The 18,367-nt window shown below is 42.6% G+C and overlaps 1 protein-coding gene across 1 annotated transcript; it reads left to right on the plus strand.

The window, feature by feature from the left end:
* Window positions 1-4,480: 4,480 nt before the first annotated feature.
* PLPP6 (phospholipid phosphatase 6) lies at window positions 4,481-18,065 on the plus strand. The gene is made up of 3 exons (XM_081324005.1): window positions 4,481-4,524; window positions 6,747-7,185; window positions 17,165-18,065. Exons 2-3 carry the CDS (start codon window positions 6,768-6,770, stop codon window positions 17,530-17,532), a joined length of 786 nt encoding a protein of 261 aa, XP_081180131.1. The 5' UTR covers window positions 4,481-4,524; window positions 6,747-6,767; the 3' UTR covers window positions 17,533-18,065.
* The last annotated feature ends 302 nt before the right edge of the window (window positions 18,066-18,367 follow it).

The raw sequence follows: 18,367 nt of genomic DNA on the forward strand, positions 1-18,367 counted from the left end.
ATCTTCAAATCACCTCATGACTGGATTGCTTTTCTGATTGTAGTCCTAAATAAACAGAAGCATAGAATCAAGATCATGCGAAGTATTAGTACCGCTTTATAAAACTCTAGTAAGACCACACCTGGAATACTGCAACCAGTTTTGGTCACCATATTACAAAAAAGATGTTGAGACTTTGGAAAAAATTCAGAGAAGAGCAATTAAGATGATCAAAGGTCTGGAGACTAAAACATATGAAGAACGGCTGCAGGACTTGGGTTTGGCTAGTCTAAAGAAAAGAAGAAATAGGGGTGACATGATAACAGTATTCCAGTATTTGAGGGGCTGCCACAAAGAAGAAGGGGTCACGTTATTCTCCAAAGCACCAGAAGGCAGGACAAGAAACAATGATTGGAAACTGATCAAAGAGAGAAGCAACCTGGAATTAAGGAGAAACTTCCTAACAGTGAGGACAATTAACCAGTGGAAGAGTTTGCCTTCAGAAATCGTGGAGATTTTTAAGTAGACAGCCACGTCTGAAATGGTATAGGTTCTCCTGCTTGAGTAGGGGCTGGACTAGAAGACCTCCATGGTCCCTTCCAGCTCTATTCTATTCTATTCTAAAAATATTTCGAAGGGTATTGCCACTGCATGCAACTATTAAAGGTGGGGTCTATTCTTCTTCTGCAACACTCTCACTTATGAAATACTTACCCAGGAAAGCTTTTTTCAGGTGTGCTTTGTTGGGTTGGTCGGGATCTTTTTTTTCTTTGCATTTTGGCCACCTATTATCTATTTCTCTTAAGAGAATACTCTTAACAGCTGCTGGTACTAAGTAACTGTTACAATTTTCTGCCAGAGATTTTTTTAAAAAAACAGTCCTAAAATGTTTTTGAAGTCATGGCATTAATATATCACAGAAAACCTTATTATTTTACTCCCAGCAGGCTGAGGACAAAATATCTTACTTCCCAAGTTGGTCTGGGCTTTTCTCGGAGACCTCCTGCCTCTGGAAATAAAAACTTTCATCCCAAGGAAGGGCTCTAAACTAACTCAAAATCCAACAGGAACTTAGAATTGTTTATTCTTGTTTCATAGGTTTTTTTTTATTTTGGCCTAAATTTTATGGATCACATTTCTTTGGAGTTTTTTTCCCCCCCTTCATTTTCTGTATACATTAAAAATGGACTTAGACCTCTAAATTACCTCTGAAAGACAGGATATTTGAATAGCATCAATTAAAGACTCTACTCCCCAATAGAAATGTTAGAATACATTAACAAGATAACAGAAGCATCAGTTGCCACTCTGTCTGTGCTCCAACAGATTAGGGTTTAGACTTTTTTCCTTGTCACTGTAAGCAGGTCGTACATTGTTTCATATGTGAACTAGAGAAGACTCAGCTTATCCATTCCTTTCTGATTCAAAGAAATTTCTGAACAAATTATATTGCATTTGCATTTAGACACATATCAGATCTGCCTGGCTCAGCATGCGGCGGTGGGGGGGGGCTTCACAGGAATCCTGTCATAAAAGAGAAGAAGGGAGAAAGAAGAGAGAAGGGTGAAAAGGTATTAAAGCTGTGTTTACGTGATAGGAAATCAGGAGGGGAGAATGACAGGTGAGAAGGACCAGAGCAGCTGGATCCAGTTTGTACCAGCATCCCACAGCCAGGCACTGTGAGAAGTATGCAAATGTGGGATTCATTGTCTAGTTGAAATAAACCATCACCAGCCAAAACTAAGAGAAAACAATGGTAATTTATTTGTACTACTTTGCAAAGAGGGTGCTCCTTGTGCATGCAAGCACACAGTGGACATACCTTAAATCTTCAATACATTCTTTATATTCTCCATTGCCATTACAAATTTACCTCCCACCTCTTCTTCATTGGCTTAGTAATCATGCTGTAATCATGCCGTCACAACCTATCCAAAGCTCCTAAATTGAATACATTATTTCCACCCCTGATTGCATCTCCCACCCCCCCTAATTTGATCGCCCCTGCCCTTATTTACAAATTACCTTTTTGGCTGTTAGTTCCTAGAGGTTGTCTAGAGTTACTGTCATATTAGTAAATTCTGGTTAAGATCAGTTTTCAGCATAGCGGAGACCTTTCTAGATACAATTCTCAAGCTTCAGGTAGGCCAGTGATGGTGAACCGAGTGCCCAAACTGCAACCCCAAACCAACTTATGTATCATCGGGTGCTGGGTGGGCATGGCCCATTGGGTGGGTGTGGCCAATTAGGAGGGTGTGGCCCATTGGGTGGGCATGACTGCAGTGGTAACGGCAGACTGGGTGAGACTAAAAAGTTCAATCAATTCCAACTTTGTGAGATCTTTTTTTTCCTGTGAGAAGTTGAAATTGATTGATTGATTGATTGAACCTTTTTTTTGCACACGGCAGTGGAGGCCTAAAGCGAAAAGGTTTTATAAAACCCAGTTGAAGACCTAGGACTGGGGCGATGGCACGCGTGCCCACAGAGAGGGCTCTGTGTGCCACCTGTGGCACGCATGCCTTAGGTTCACCACCAGGGAGCTAGGTTCATGAGATTAAAATATATACAATGTATTTCTTCTCAGGCTAGCATGTCTTCTGCAGTTTCTGTAAAAAACAATAGACCTTTTTTCCCACACGGATTACTCCCAGACATCTGAGTTCTCAAAACATCTTGGCAAGCTCCAGTTGGCTGGAAATGGACTGGTCATGGGGGAGGGGGGAGAGGAGAGATGGGCTGGGGACAAACCTACATCTTATTTTTGTATCCAGTGAGCATGGATTTCAGAGCTAGCTTGACTTTACTGCAACCATCACTTTTAGTAAAAGAAACCTTTGCTTTAACCAAATGGAGTCAAAGGCTTTTCTTTCCTAAGGGATTGGATTGGGACAAGTCTGACACCAAGTTCATGAGAACATACAGTGGAAGGAACAGAATACCAGAGGCCAAAGAGGAAAAAGTGAATTTTGATTTACAGTAGCCCCAAAGCCAAACATTATACTCTTACTCTACCATAGTAACCGACATGCAAGACCATAACTGTTCTGAGACAGGCCCTTTTCATTCTTCCTAACCACTCAAACTATGTGCAGGCTCTGTCTTCTTAAATCTATCTCTTCTGTAGCTGCAACTAGCTGAGAACTTCATCCTGGTCCAGCCCTTTCAACTATCTTGTTAAATTATAATATGGAGCCTCTGAGAGTCCCCTGCTCTTTTAGTATTGCAGATAAATATTGAAAACCTTGAGGCTTTTAAAAGAACCATCTTCACAGTTATTAAACTAAGGAAAGATATCAGTTTAGTAAAGTTAATAACAAGTGCCTTAAGTCCATAGATAACCAGTTTCTTCTTTCCAACTGTTTCCCTCAAAGTTCAAATGCAATTGTGGGACAGAACTAATTCTACAATAGTTCAAAGTTAGCAATTAGAAGCAGCTGTACATGGGAAACCTAGCAGTCCTTAAATTATGTAAGCCAAAATATCCTTTAGGATTAGAGGTAGCAAAAAACTACCAACTGTGATAATAGAAACAATCTCTATCTTAACAGACAATTACAATTAGAAATGGATTTCTGATTTGACTCAAAGACCAATACCAGGTTCTGCACCAAGACAGAAGCAGTCAAGCTATGCATGATCATAGAATTGCAGGGCTGGAAGAAAGCTTGAAGGTTTTCTAGTCCAACCTCCTAACTTTTAAAACCAATTTTATTTTTAAAATATGTTTTCGTAAGTTCCATCTGTTTATCAGCTGTGTCTCAAAGCCCATGCCTTATAAGATAGGTTAAACTTACAAGATACTAAGTTTCTGATTGTGGGGCTACCATAAAAATATGGCTGCCCTCCGGTGGTGGGTTTTTTTTTGGAGAGGGGAAAAACGAAGTGATGTATAAGTGAATTCAAAGGCATTCTAATTTCAAAGCATTTCTTTCAAAACCCTTATAGAAAATATTTTCTGTCAGCTCAGGACAACGCAGGTACCAGTGTCAGCACAGTGATATATGTCTTCAACCACAGATCAACCCTGAGCTATCAATATTCTATCGGCACGATGATGCGCGCACTGTGTATAAGTAAAGATTTCCCGTGTCCAGTCTGTCAAAAGATTTCAGAAAGAGAATTTACGGGCACTCCAATGACAGTAAAAATACGCTGTAACGTTTCCAAATTAAAATAGACAAGCCGTGCTCATCTCCCGTTTCTTAGCCGAGGGAGCCAGTGCTGTCCGAAGACACACACACACACACACACGACAAAAATATCTATTTTGATTTTGAAACGTTACAACGCATTGTTACTGTCAGTGGAGTGCCCGCAAATTCTATTTTTGAAATCTTCGAAAATCCATTACTTTCAAAGGTAGGCAAGATCAAATGATCCAACACTTAAAAAAAGCTCCCCTGCCCATACAGCACAAGGAAGTAGTCGGATGTGCACGCCTTCTCACGTCTCCTACGCGTCCCATTCCTCCTCCCCGCCCGGGCGTGGCTTCTTTTGGTGGATAAGGGAAGCAGAGGGCGATCGCGCCGAGTTAAAGGCCGCTTGGTAATGTGGGGCAAAAAAAAGACGGCTGCAGGGGGCTGGTAGTGGGCGGGCGTTGGCAGCAGTCACGTGTCGGCGTCATCTTAGCCGGGTGGCGGGTTCGGAAGGTATCGCGTGTCGGCTGGGGCGGGCGAGTTCCTACAGAGCGATCGCTGAAACGAGAGGAGTGCGGGCCCTGCAGTCCTTGGTCGGGCGAGGAAAGGAGCTACTTGGGACATGCGATCCGATGCTTTTTTTTCCTCCCTTCCCACTTGGCATCTCTGGGATGTGTGTGGTGCTAATCCTAAATCGACCATCCTCGAAGGCTCCCAAGCTCTCTGTTCCCAAGGGGCCGAGCTGTTTTCTATAATAGACATTAATCGTAAATATTGTCGTTTAAACATGTACTGGCGTTTTAACATTGCTGAAATTCATCATTCGCAAAAGTGGTACCTACCGGTGGTTGTTGAGAGACACAATTTCCAGTTTGTGGAGTGGAGAGAAAAGCTTTTTATTTAATACACTCCTCAAAATAGTTTTACATCGAGAGTGCTTTCATAGCAAAGTAATAAATTTAGGGACCAGTTCAAACATGCGGAAAAACAGATGTAGGTGTGATTGTGTAATGAAGCTTTAATATCGAGCATAACACTAATCTCAGCCATATGGTAGTTTATATTTAAATCCACACAGAGAGATGATAAATATATCATCCCCTAAAACCAGGGCTTTTTTTGCCATAGAAGGCTCAGAACGGAGTTCCGGCACCTTTTTTGGATGGAACCTTGTAGGGTAGGCAAGGTGGGTTGTATGACGTGTCAGTTCCAGCACCTTTTTCTTTTACAAAAAAAGCACTGCCTAAAACTATTAAATCAGGTTCTTCCCCCATGCCCTTGCCTGTCATCTCTGAGATTTCACCAGGCACTACACACCCAGTTTGAAACTATATGCTGCTTTGTGAAGTGATCACAGTGGTCACAGAGTGACTGGCCTAAAATCATCCAGCCGACTTTCAAAGGCAGGTTCAGTAAAAGGCAGTGAGAATGATCTAGGCCAGGGACTGGAAACTATATCCTATGTAGAAAAAATAGAGAAACTTGGTATTTGATCCTGAGGAAAAAAGTGACAGAAGTGTATAGACAGACAGTCCTTGCTTAATAATTGTAATTGGGATCACAATTCCATCACTGAGGTGATCATAAAGTGTGAAGTCATTTGACCATGCTGCTTAGCAATGACTTTTCCAGCAATCCCCAGTTGCAAGGACCATGAAAGTCATCAAATGACCTCAACGTGACAGCGGCTTCTGACTTCCTGTTGGTTTCCCCATTGACTTTGCTTGTCAGAAGCCGAAAGGGAAGGCTACAAATTGTGATCATTGCAAATTGTGACTGTGGGATGCTGCAACAGTCAGAAATCCAGGCTGGTTGCTGAGCACCCTACATCATGATCACATAATTTTGGAGGTGCTACAGTGGCCGTTCGTAGATGCTACTTGTTCAGCTCCTTTGCAGGTTTGAATGGTTGCTGAATGAGTGATTGTTAATTGAGCACCACCTATAATGGAACTGTCCATATACTTGAAAAGATTTCATTTTCATTTCTATACATCTATGTAGGGACGCGATGGCTCAGTGGGTTAGGACGCTGAGCTTGTCGATCAGAAGGTCGGCAGTTTGGTGGGTCGAATCCCGAATGCTGCGTAGCAGAGTGAGCACCTGTTACTCGTCCCAGCTTCTGCCAACCTAGCAGTTCGAAAGCACGTAAAAATGCAAGTAGAAAAATAGGGACCACTACGGTGGGAAGGTAACAGCGTTCCATGCGCCTTTGGCGTCTAGTCATGCCAGCCACCTGACCACGGAGACGTCCTCGGACAAGCGCTGGCTCTTCGGCTTTGAAACGGAGATGAGCACTGGCCCCTAGAGTCGGAAACGACTAGCACACATGTGCGGGGGAACCTTTACCTTTTTTATACATCTATAGGTCATAGTATAATGAATTTAAATTATAAGAAGGCAGATACCAATTACACTGAATGTTAGAAAAAGAACCTTTGCTAATAGAGCAGCTCAACAATTGCTTAGTGTGTGGACTTCCCTTCTTCGGATGAATCCAAGAGCAAGCATAATTTGGATTCCTATATAGAGCACACGGTTGGACTTGATGGCTTACCTAGCCTCTTCCATCTGTATGATTCTAGGTATAGAAACATTTGATGCAACAAACTTTTTTTCCTTCTTCCACAGATAAGCTATATCAGCACCATCATGCCAAGTCCTAGGCACAGTCCAAAGAGCATTCGTGAAAGACGGGCTTATGACAGTAGGCTAGAGTTCTTGTCATTGACAGATCAGAGGGGCCCAGTATCCCCAGAAAATATGTCTCATCATAAAGACTCTTCTACTAGTACTGGCCCTCAACAGGCTTTACCCGAAGAGGACTGTATGAAGCTCAATCCTTCTTTCTGGGGTATTGCCCTGCATTCTCTTTTGGCTGTTGATCTGTGGGCCTCTAAACTACTGGGTATATGCGCTGGAGAGAATTCCCCATGGGGTAGTGTTCGTCCTCTCATGATAGTCATAGAGGTGTCAGGACATGGAATTCCTTGGCTAACTGGTACATTGTACGGGCTTTACAGAAGCAGCAGCTCAGCAGGCCGTGAGGTGCTGCTCAATCTACTCTTTGGTAAGACTTTTGTTCCTTGTATTTGTTGTTTCTTTCTTTTGTGATGATTGGACCAAGATGTGAATAATTGATAGGGATAAGAATGATATTTTCATCTTTCTCTCCTTTGTCTTTCTTTGTGGATAGTTTCCATAATAATGGAAATTTTTTTATATGGATATATGATGTAATATTCTTCTCCCAGATCGATTGGTTTAAAAACTGCATTGTGTACTTTGGTTGAACACTGAAATACAGGAGCCCTAGAAATTAATTAAAATAGAACCAAAGTACTGGTGCTTGCAAAAATGTCCTAAAATGCATATTTGAAAATTAAATAATCATCCAATAGAGCAGATCAAGTAATTTAAGTATCTTAAAATAGTATTTTGTGCCATAACAGTATGCAGGCTACGCATGGAATATGTAATGCAAAAGGCTCAAAGAGTCACCAGAGCCCTCCAAATATTCTTCTTTGCTAAAGGAACATTGTATAGTCTTGCTGCACTTTGAGTACATTCAGCCCATGTTTGGACACAAATATTATTTGATGCATACATAGGCCCTAACAAGTCCTTTACAAGGGTACATACCGTTTCCGGCGTATAAGACTACTTTTTAACCCATTAAAATCTTCTCAAAAGTCAGGGGTCGTCTTATACGCGGAGTGCTGAAAATTTAGGGACAGGGCTGGCTGGAAAACCTGGAGCGGATCTCCCATTTAGTCTGCGCAGGGAAAGCGGGACCAATTGGAGAAGAAGCTGCAGTCTGTGATTTTTTACAGGCTGGGGTCTGGGCGTCTTTTCTTCTAAAGTTGAAGACCAGCTGTAGTATATCCCAACTTGAAAGGCAGGTGGGGAAGGCAGCAGCCAGAGCAGCGGCTTAGCTCTAAGGACACATTTGACTCAGGAACTGGGCGGGCTGGCTGGAAAACCTGGAGCGGATCTCCCATTTGGTCTTTTTTTTAAAATCCCATTTATATCCTGCCCTTCTCCAAAGACTCAGGGTGGCTTACAATTTAAAGCACAAATCAATGTGCTTAGCAATAGCCTTCATTCTGTGTATATGCCTGTTTATTAGGGCTTTCACCCCCCCCCCCAGCAGCATTATTACAAAGTCAGCTTATTGCCCCCAACAATCTGGGTCCTCATTTTACCTACCTTGGAAGGATGGAAAGCTGAGTCAACCTTGAGCCTGGTGGCATGCGAACCTGCACTAATTGCAGGCAGCTTGTGTTACTTAAGGCTCTGTGCAGGGAAAGCTTTAGAGTGAATTAGGAAAAGTGAAAAAGTGAATTAGGAAAATAGGGAATGGTTGCTGGAATTGGGCTGCCACAAAGAAGAGGGAGTCAAGCTATTCTCCAAAGCACCTGAAAGCAGGACAAGAAGTAATGGATGGAAACTAATCAAGGAGAGAAGCAACCTAGAATTAAGGAGAAACTTCCTGACAGTTAGAACAATTAACCAGTGGAACAACCTGCCTCCAGAAGTGGTGAATGCTCCAACACTGGAAGCAGGGGGTTGGACTAGATGACCTCCAAGGTCCCCTCCAACTACTACTACTACTACTACTTATTATTATTATTATTATTATTATTATTATTATTATTATTATTATTATTATTATTATTATTATTATTTAATCCACTTGCACTGTTTTATGTTTACATGTTTGAGGACAAACAGCCTTATGTTTATAAGTGACAGTTTTCCTACTAAGCACCTGCATGTCATAAGCATTTGAATTAAAATTACCATATTAAAATAAAATCTGATGTTTTTTAATTTTTATTTGGTGTGCGTTGGAAGAGGGGTAGTCTTATACGGCGAGTATAGCCCAAACCCTATAATTTAACAGGAAATGTAGGGGGTCGTCTTATACACCCAGTCGTCTTATACGCTGGAAAATACGGTATTAAATTCCTCAGATCCTATTCCAAATCCTGTGTTGTGTTTCAGTTGTGATCTTCTTCCATCATGGCACTGACAGTAAGGTTGACTATAGTGCCTGGATATATATTTTCAGATATTGGACTAAACTGCTTTTCTCCCCTAAATCCTCAGGTCCTTACTGACAAGTTTGTTTACTCCTGGGCCATGGTATAAAAAACTGGAATTTGGAGTTTTTCCTTAACCTATGTGCACATGCCAGGGCAAGAATGTACAGTAGATATAGTAATAGTACCTCTTCACACTTGAAGACATCCTTAACTACTGTGGAAATATGTGCCATTAATAATTCTTTGCTATTTACTTTTTTCAACTTTTGAAAGGCCATTAAAAGATTGGAATGTGTTTCAAGTACACATTAATACATTCATTAAAAAGATTGAAAAATCATCTTTATTGTGCTAAGGAACTTCAGGCTTCCCACCTTGCTGTAAAATGAGTTTGCTTCAGGACAGTAGAAAAAGGGTTTTGGAGCCGCTACTTTTCTCAGGATTTGTTTGCTTATTTCAATTTCTCCAAAAGATGCTATAGTGTTTGACTTGATTAATAGTTTTAATGTTCATGGCTTATCCCTTGGTACATATTATACACAACATGCTTCATTCACTTTGTTTTTCCTCAGTCAGAATAGTGCAGTTACATACACTGTTGAAAGCGTGCTGTGAATTGTCAGTCAGTCATTGGCTTTGGAAAGTACAACAGGACAATGACAAGACTCTAACGCAGACATGTCAAACTCGCGACAACATGTGACATCATGCGATGTATCGGAACTTTTTCCCCATTGCCGGCAATGGGGTGGGCGCGGTTTCATCATGACGCGTCCGGTCTGCAGGCCAGCAGTTTGACACCCCTGCTCTAATGGTAATTACAGATTTAGAAAAGTGTTGGAGCTGAGTTAGGAATCTCCCTAAATTATGGATTATAGGACATTTTTTACTCCAAGTTCAACAGCCACCAAAATTATGGCACTATTATTATTTTGTAGGACATTCAGAATCTTTTTGTACATTTTCAGAAATGGGCTACATCTCAAGCTTTTGAACTGTGTAATGTACAGTTTTGAACCTAAAAAGTCCTCTGAAACTGAGTAGAAGTTAGGGTGCTTGACTTCCGGTTCCTGTTTTCCAGCGGAGCAGTCGGAAGATTCGGAATGCCGAACCCTTCGGCTGAAATTTCTTTTTGTTGGGGACCCTAAGGGGCCAGAACCCACCCTGAAGGGGTGGAATGAAGGAAGGAAATCCCAGGGACTTAGGAGACATGGCAGTCTCCCCGAACGGTCCAGGAGAAGCCTCCCAGAAACCAACAGAAGAAAAGGCTAGCTAACTTCTTGTCCAGTCACAGCTGAAAACAACGGAAGTCATAAGCTTTTAAACTAAGCAGATTTTAAACAGCATGCTTGAATCTGGGTAAGAATATTGATTTTCTCTATCCCACCTATTTTCCTGAAGAAGAAAGTCCCAAAAATAAGAGATCTCCAGAGGGGAAAAAAGGGAGATTCTACTCCCTCTTTTAGGTTACCAGAAGTGGCGAAACTTACCCTTTAGAGAGAGGAAAAAAAGATTAGAAAGACCTGAAAAATGAGCAAACGCTGACACCTACTGGTGGGTGAGGATTTTTTTTCTCTGACTCAAAGTTCTTTAAAAAATGCAGCTGTGTAAACAAAGTGAGAGTAACAAATCTGAAGCAATGAATACTTTACAAAAGGAAACATATGATAAGCGGCAACAATTTCAAAGGACAATGATTTTAAACCACAAAGAAATACAGAACAACCTAGAGAGTATGAATCAACTTATCTCCAACTTAATTTCACTCCAAGAAATTTCCCAGGAAAATACAGTAGAGATGACTGAACATAATTCTGAGGATAGAGACTTAAAGATGGAACCGTATAAAATAAAAATCATGATTTAATTCAAATGGGAAATATTTCAACACATCCAAGCAACTTTGAAGATAAGGAAAAGAATGAGAAAAAAATACTTTACAGGGAAACAAATGATGCCACAAAACATACTGATTAAGAAAGGCAATGGCCAGAGAAAAAATATTAAAATGGAAATCAAGAAAATAGATGATGGGACTTATCAGAGAGAATACTTAAAAAATAAACATTTGTTTGAATATGGCTAAAAATGGAAAAACTTTGGAATATATTACTCTTAGAGAGATGATTTTTTTGTTAACTAATACAATAAGAAACATTTGTTTGAATATGGCTAAAGAAATGGAAAAACTTTGGAATATATTACTCTTAGAGCAGGCATGTCCAAAGTGCGGCCCGCGGGCGATTTGCGGCCCGCGGGGCGGTTTCATACGGCCCTCAAACAGCCCTCCCTGCTCTATGTAAATGTGGCCCTCCCACGGCCCTCCTGACATCACCGCCCAAACCTGGAAGACGAGCGGCGCAGGAGGGGTGGGAGAGGGGAGCGATTTGCCTGCAGTCTTTGTGAAGTAGCAGCTTTAGCCGCAGCTTCGCCGGAAGAAACCGATGGGCCCGCTAAAGCGCTTGGCGACCTTTGAGTGCAGGGAGGTGGGGTGAAGAAACCCGACACCGCCTCTTGTCTGGCTTCTCGGGCTCTCTCTCGAGGGGGGGGACGATCTCGCTGCGCCTCCCACTCTAAGGACCAGCCGGGCAGAGCCACGCAGGTAAGCCCTCCTCCCTCCCTGGTAAAAAAAAAGAAATGCAGCAAGGAGGTGCCTGGGGCGGACCACCTTTTCCTGGCTGGCCGAACCGCCACGCTCCTCCCCCCGCCCCGGGCTTGGCGCGGCGTCTGCCCCGGTGGCCAGGGAAAAAGGGCCTGCCACACGAGGGAGGGCGGTGAGAGGGCCAGGGAGAAAGGGCCTGCCACACGAGGGAGGGCGGTGAGAGGGCCAGGGAGAAAGGGCCTGCCACACGAGGGAGGGCGGTGAGAGGGCCAGGGAGAAAGGGCCTGCCACACGAGGGAGGGCGGTGAGAGGGCCAGGGAGAAAGGGCCTGCCACACGAGGGAGGGCGGTGAGAGGGCCAGGGAGAAAGGGCCTGCCACACGAGGGAGGGCGGTGAGAGGGCCAGGGAGAAAGGGCCTGCCACACGAGGGAGGGCGGTGAGAGGGCCAGGGAGAAAGGGCCTGCCACACGAGGGAGGGCGGTGAGAGGGCCAGGGAGAAAGGGCCTGCCACACGAGGGAGGGCGGTGAGAGGGCCAGGGAGAAAGGGCCTGCCACACGAGGGAGGGCGGTGAGAGGGCCGCATCCTGACGTCACCGCCCAAACGTGGAGGACGAGTAGCGCAGAGCGGGCGCCCCGGGCGAGCTCTGCTCGGCAGCAGCGCTGCCCGGCCGGCCGCTCCCTCGGCGCTCTTCCCTCACCGGTCCACGGCCGCCTCGCCCTGAGCGCACGCTCGCTTGCTGCCTCCGCTTCCCGCACCTTTTCCTGGCTGGCCGAACCGCCACGCTCCTCCCCCCGCCCCGGGCTTGGCGCGGCATCTGTGCCGGTGCAGCGAGGCTGACGGTGCGCGCCTGGCCTGGCCAAGCGGGAGAAGGGCCTGGTAGGCGGAGTCTCCGAGCTGGCGCCAGGCAGACCTCAACGGCCTTCCCGCCCCCGGTGGCCAGGGAAAAAGGGCCTGCCGCACCCTTGGATTCTCTCTGCGCTGCGAGCACCGCTCGGTTGCCAGGCGGGTTCCGAGTAGCAATTTTCTTGTCCGCTGCACGGAAAGGGCTTGGCTTGAATTCTTCCCGGATGTTTCTGGTTGGTCCCCTCTCAAGTGCTAACCAGGAATGCAGGTGAAGCCCTTGGTATGTGGCAGCCGAGAAAATTGCCTTTCAGAGCCCCTTTGTGCAATGGTTCTTTTGTCAGCCAGAAACAATTGGTTGTGACCATCTACCTGGGCACCCTCTACTCTTCAGCAGCCTCAAGGCCAGGCAAGGGGTGGGCGTGCGGCGCTGGTTCTCTCCTCGGCAGGGGGGAAGGTGAAGCAGCGGCGGGGCAGAATTTGTGAAGTGGTGGAAGTGTGTGAGTTGTTACCAGAGAGTCTGACCTTGTCAAAGCAAATAACACAGTTTCCATCTTCCAAGGTCAAACAGAAAATGGCGACTATAAATAAGAAAAGGAAAGTTGACAGTGAGGGCCGCCGTTTCCAGGAAAGGTGGAAAGTGGAATTTTTTTTCACTGAAATACGGAATCGCTGTGTTTGTCTGATATGTCAAGAGACTGTGGCCATTTATAAAGAATTTAATATCAAAAGACACTACCAGACAAAACATAGCACATATGACAAACTAACAGGGCGCGACCGCAGTGAAAAGTTGAAGCAACTTGAAGCAGTTTTAATGTCACAACAGCGATTTCTCACAAGAGCCCGTGAGTCAAATGAAAATGCCACAAAGGCAAGCTATGACGTGGCAATGTTAATTGCTAAAAATGGCAAGTCTTTTGCTGAGGGTGATTTTATTAAAGAGTGCGTTATGAAAATGGTTGAAAATATCTGTCCCGAGAAGAAGCAAGAGTTTGCCAACATTTGCCTGGCTCGTAACACTATAGCACGGAGAATTGAAGATATTTCATCAGATATTAAGAGACAGTTGACGTCCAAAGGACAGGATTTTGACTTCTTTTCAATAGCCTGTGATGAAAGCACAGACCTATCTGACACAGCTCAGTTGCTGATTTTTTTGAGAGGGGTGGACGATGAAATAAATGTGACTGAAGAGCTACTTGACCTCCAGAGCCTTACGGACCAAACTAGAGGAAAAGATTTATTTGTTGCTGTTAGTTCCGCAATAGATGACATGAAACTGCCCTGGAACAAAATTACTGGGATTATTACTGATGGGGCACCTGCTATGGCTGGTGAACGAAGTGGCTTATCAACCCTAATCTGTAACAAGGTGATTGAAGAAGGAGGCAAAGCTATTAAACTCCATTGTATCATTCATCAACAAGTTCTCTGTGCTAAATATCTCAAATATGATCATGTTATGAAACCGGTTGTAAAGACTATTAATTTTATTCGCGCTAAAGCTCTGTACCACCGCCAGTTTAAATAGTTTCTACTGGACATCCAGGTTGAATATGAAGATGTTTTATATCACAACGATGTAAGATGGCTCAGTCGAGGGTCTGCGCTGCAGCGTTTCTACTCTCTCAGAAAGGAAATAAAAGAATTCTTGGAAACAAAGGGACAACCGATGCGAGAACTATCTGATCCTATTTGGCTGGCTGATTTGGGGTTTCTAGTTGACATAACAAAGCATCTGAATGTACTAAACACGAGTCTTCAGGGAAAAGATGCAGCGGTGAACCAGCTTTATTCACACATCAAGGCCTTTGGAACAAAGCTGCAACTTTTCCAAAGGCATTTGTCACAAACACAGCCCAATACCATACATTTCCCAGCATTGCAGGAAATAATGAACAGTTTTTCACAGGACAATATCAGTGTGCAAATGAGCAGGTATGCAGCAGACATCGCATCTCTGGCTGGAGAGTTTAAACGGCGCTTTCAAGATTTTGCAGCTATTGAAAAGGAGATCAGCCTTTTCTCCTCTCCATTCTCTGTTGACCCCGATGATGCTCCAGATCAGCTGCAGCTTGAGCTCATTGAGCTGCATTGTGACAGTGAGTTACGCAGTCGTCACCAACAGCTCTCTCTTGTGAACTTTTACCGCCAACTGGATAAGGGCAGGTTTCAGGAGATTCGGACATTTGCAAAGAAAATGCTGACCTTGTTTGGCTCAACATATTTGTGTGAGAAGACATTCTCTGCTATGAACTTTAACAAGAACCGTGTGAGGACAAGACTAAGTGACCCTCATCTGCGTGACATTTTGCGCATCAAAACCACTGCCTTTGTACCAGACCGAGCCTATTTGCTGCAGTACAGATCTCAATTTCACCCTTCACATTAGTGCAGGTAAGTTTTTTTTTTAAATTTATTTAAAATACATTGTGAAAACTCAGCTGACAGTTGATCTTAATGTTGTAGAATGAAAAGTATGCCATTTGCAATTAACTTGGCATAAAATAATTCATTTGCATTTAATTGCAATTGTTCAAAGAATGTTTGGAAAAATGTTCGGCCCTCCAGCATGTTCACTTCATCCAATCTGGCCCTCTTCGGAAAAAGTTTGGACACCCCTGTCTTAGAGGGATGATTTTTTTATAATTAATACAATGTTTTTTTTCTTTTTCCTTTCTGTAAAAAAAAGTTGAAATGATTTAAACAAAGCAAATGTTTTAGTTATTTAAATGTGACGATAAGAAAAGCATAAAAATGTATTTTGAATGAGAGTTAAAGGATTAGATGATTAGATCTACTGAATGGAATGCTTAAAGTTTAAATAGATTAAATACATTCACAGCTATGATCAAAAAGAATAAGAAATTGAGGGAATAAATATATATTAAATTAGGAGGAATACATATTTTCAGTCGTATGTTATTTTTTGTATCTCAGTGCTTTTGGGTTTTTTTTGTTTTTTCTTCTTTTTTCCCTCTTTGGTCTCTCTCCTCTTTTCTTTTCTCTTTCTACTTTTTTACTTATTGATTAAGAAATATAAAAGTATGAGAGGGCTTATATGGAAAAAATGGAATTAAATCCACCAATGTAAATGTAGTTAATTGTTGAGAAAATTGTCACTAGTAAAAATATTTGGGGGGAGAAATAAGCTGAAATAAGCATGGTAACAGGATTTACGATAAGGCAACTAAAATGACAAATAGGATTATTGGAAAAACTATATACTTAATTGTTGTTTATCAAAATAATGAGAATTGTTTTAATCTAATGTTTTGCAAAGAAAGATACTTTGGGGAAAGGGGAAATCAACTGAAATTAACATATGGAATATAGATTATAGAAATCAATTGTTAAAGATTGTCTTATAAATGTTACCCAGACAACATACTGTTTACAAATTACTGAATGATTTATGTTATGTTAAAAAATACCAATAAAATATATACAAAAAAAGAAGAAGAATTTAGGGTGCTTACCTAAATTAGGTAATAGTCTGCTTTGCCTCCTGGCCTGCTGCCCTCAAAATGGTTGGGCTGACTGAGAAGAGGCATGATGTTCCAAGATACTTCCCAGAGTTTAACTAGCAGCAAGAGCAACAAAATTTACTTTCCAAGGCTTCCAGGAGCTGGGGAAGGTAGCATTTGATTCCAGCATTAGAAAAAGGCCATGGGAGACAGATGGGAAGAAGCAGTCTATTAATACAGGTAGTCCTTGACTTACAACAGTAAAAAGTGACATGACCGTTTTTCACACTTACGACCATTGCAATATCCTCATGGTCACCTGATCAAAATTCTGATGCTTGGTTCATATTTATGACAGTTGCAGTGTCCTGGGATCATGTGATCACCTTTTGTAACCCTCTGATAAGCAAAGTCAATCATAAAGATTCACTTAACAGCTGTGTTACTAATTTAACAATTGCAGTGATTCACTTAATTGTGGCAAGAAAGGTCGTAAAATGGGGCAAAACACACTTATCAAATGTCTCACTTAGCAACAGAAATTATGGGCTCAATTGTGGTCATAAGACGAGGATTACCTGTAGTGCTACCTGTTAAAAGAAATTCTTATGTTGTATTTCAATTATAGCTAGTGTGGGAAATGGTGGCTAACTGGTCAGAACACAACATCAGCAGGCACTTTGCAGGCATCTGGGTTCTGATAAGACCCAGCACTTTTTCTTTGTAGACATAATGACAGTTCAGAGGTACCTGGACAAATGAGTATTGTGGTGAAGTGGACCTAGATGTGTAAATATGCATAAAGTTCCTGGGTCAGAATATTGAGGTGTAATTTCTCAGTTTGGAGAGCCATAGTTATTATATGATTTAAGCCTACAATGCTGCTGCAAAAGCCACACTGACTCCTGTTATTTGAGCAGGCTTCACTAAAACTTATAATCAACTTAAAATTCAAATATAATTTGAATATTTTTACATCTGAAAAGTGAATTTACAAGCAATACTGTATTTGTTGGGTTTGAAGCTTTGTAATTTATACTGTTGCTCTTTAAAATATCTGAAAGTTGTTTCTCTCCCTTATCTCGCAGCTCTGATTCTTGATCTAGTTTTGGTGGCAGCCGTAAAAGGACTGGTGAAACGAAGGCGCCCAGTCTACAACAAGATGGACATGTTTGCCACTGTCTCTGTGGACAAATATTCCTTTCCTTCAGGCCATGCTACCAGAGCCGCCATGGTGTGCAGATTTATACTACATCATCTCGTACTTGCAATCCCTCTGAGAGTGCTGGTTGTACTTTGGACCTTCATAGTGGGAATCTCTAGGGTCATGCTTGGCAGACATAATGTAACAGATGTGATCTTTGGGCTAATCATGGGTTACATGCAGTATAGTTTGGTGGAATATTTCTGGTTGTCACCTGTAAATGCTCCTGTCTTCTTTGCCTTTTGGAACTAATGGCTCTTGAGGGAAGAGAAATATTTGTCTCGATGTCAAAACCCATTCCTATTTCATTTCTGTCTATCCCCTCTGACCCAAAATCAAATCTCACCTCTCCCTGGGTTCTGCATACTCCCAAGGGGGAGGGGGATGTGCCTGTGGGTTATTGCCTCTGCTTCCTCTATCCGCTACAATGTAACATTTTGCTTTCCTGTGTTATATCTCTCTCTGAACTTTCTTTCCTTAAACTGTCAGCTAGAACAAGGGAGGGAACAAGGAATGTAACCTCCGGTGCCTGGCTTATTTCTACGCTCTCAGAAGAAGGTGTGAAGAGCCTCCCAAACATCGCTGTGTGAACCAAAGACAGGCCGATGTTATTTCCCCTTTTCCCACGATAGATTTAACACGTGGGGATTGGCTGTCCCACACTGTCTGGACAAACTATGGGGTGGGGTCTTGCTTGGGGATACTTTAACCTATCGTTCTGCATGGGAAATCTCAGATCCTGTCTATTATGCCTGTTATCAACTGCTCTTAATAAAAGTTCCTGTTGGGAGAAATTGCTTCCAAGAGTTCTGCTTTCTAAAGATGTGGGTTTGAAGTGGGCCCTGACACTTAGTGTAAACATTCATGATACTTCATCTGATCATCAAATTGAGTAGAACCAAGATTTTCACAATATGTGTGATCTAACATAAATTTGCTCTGGAAGGCTTAAATCACAAAAATAAAGGCTTATCAGGCAGCAGTCACTCTTACATGATATTATGCAGTGTTGAGGACATTGATATATAAAATGTATTAAAAATTGGACCTATAAATGCAGGTTGGAGCATGTCATTTAGGTGGATGT

This window comes from Vipera berus (assembly GCF_964194415.1).
Source record: "Vipera berus genome assembly, chromosome: 3".
Lineage (NCBI taxonomy): Eukaryota > Metazoa > Chordata > Lepidosauria > Squamata > Viperidae > Vipera > Vipera berus.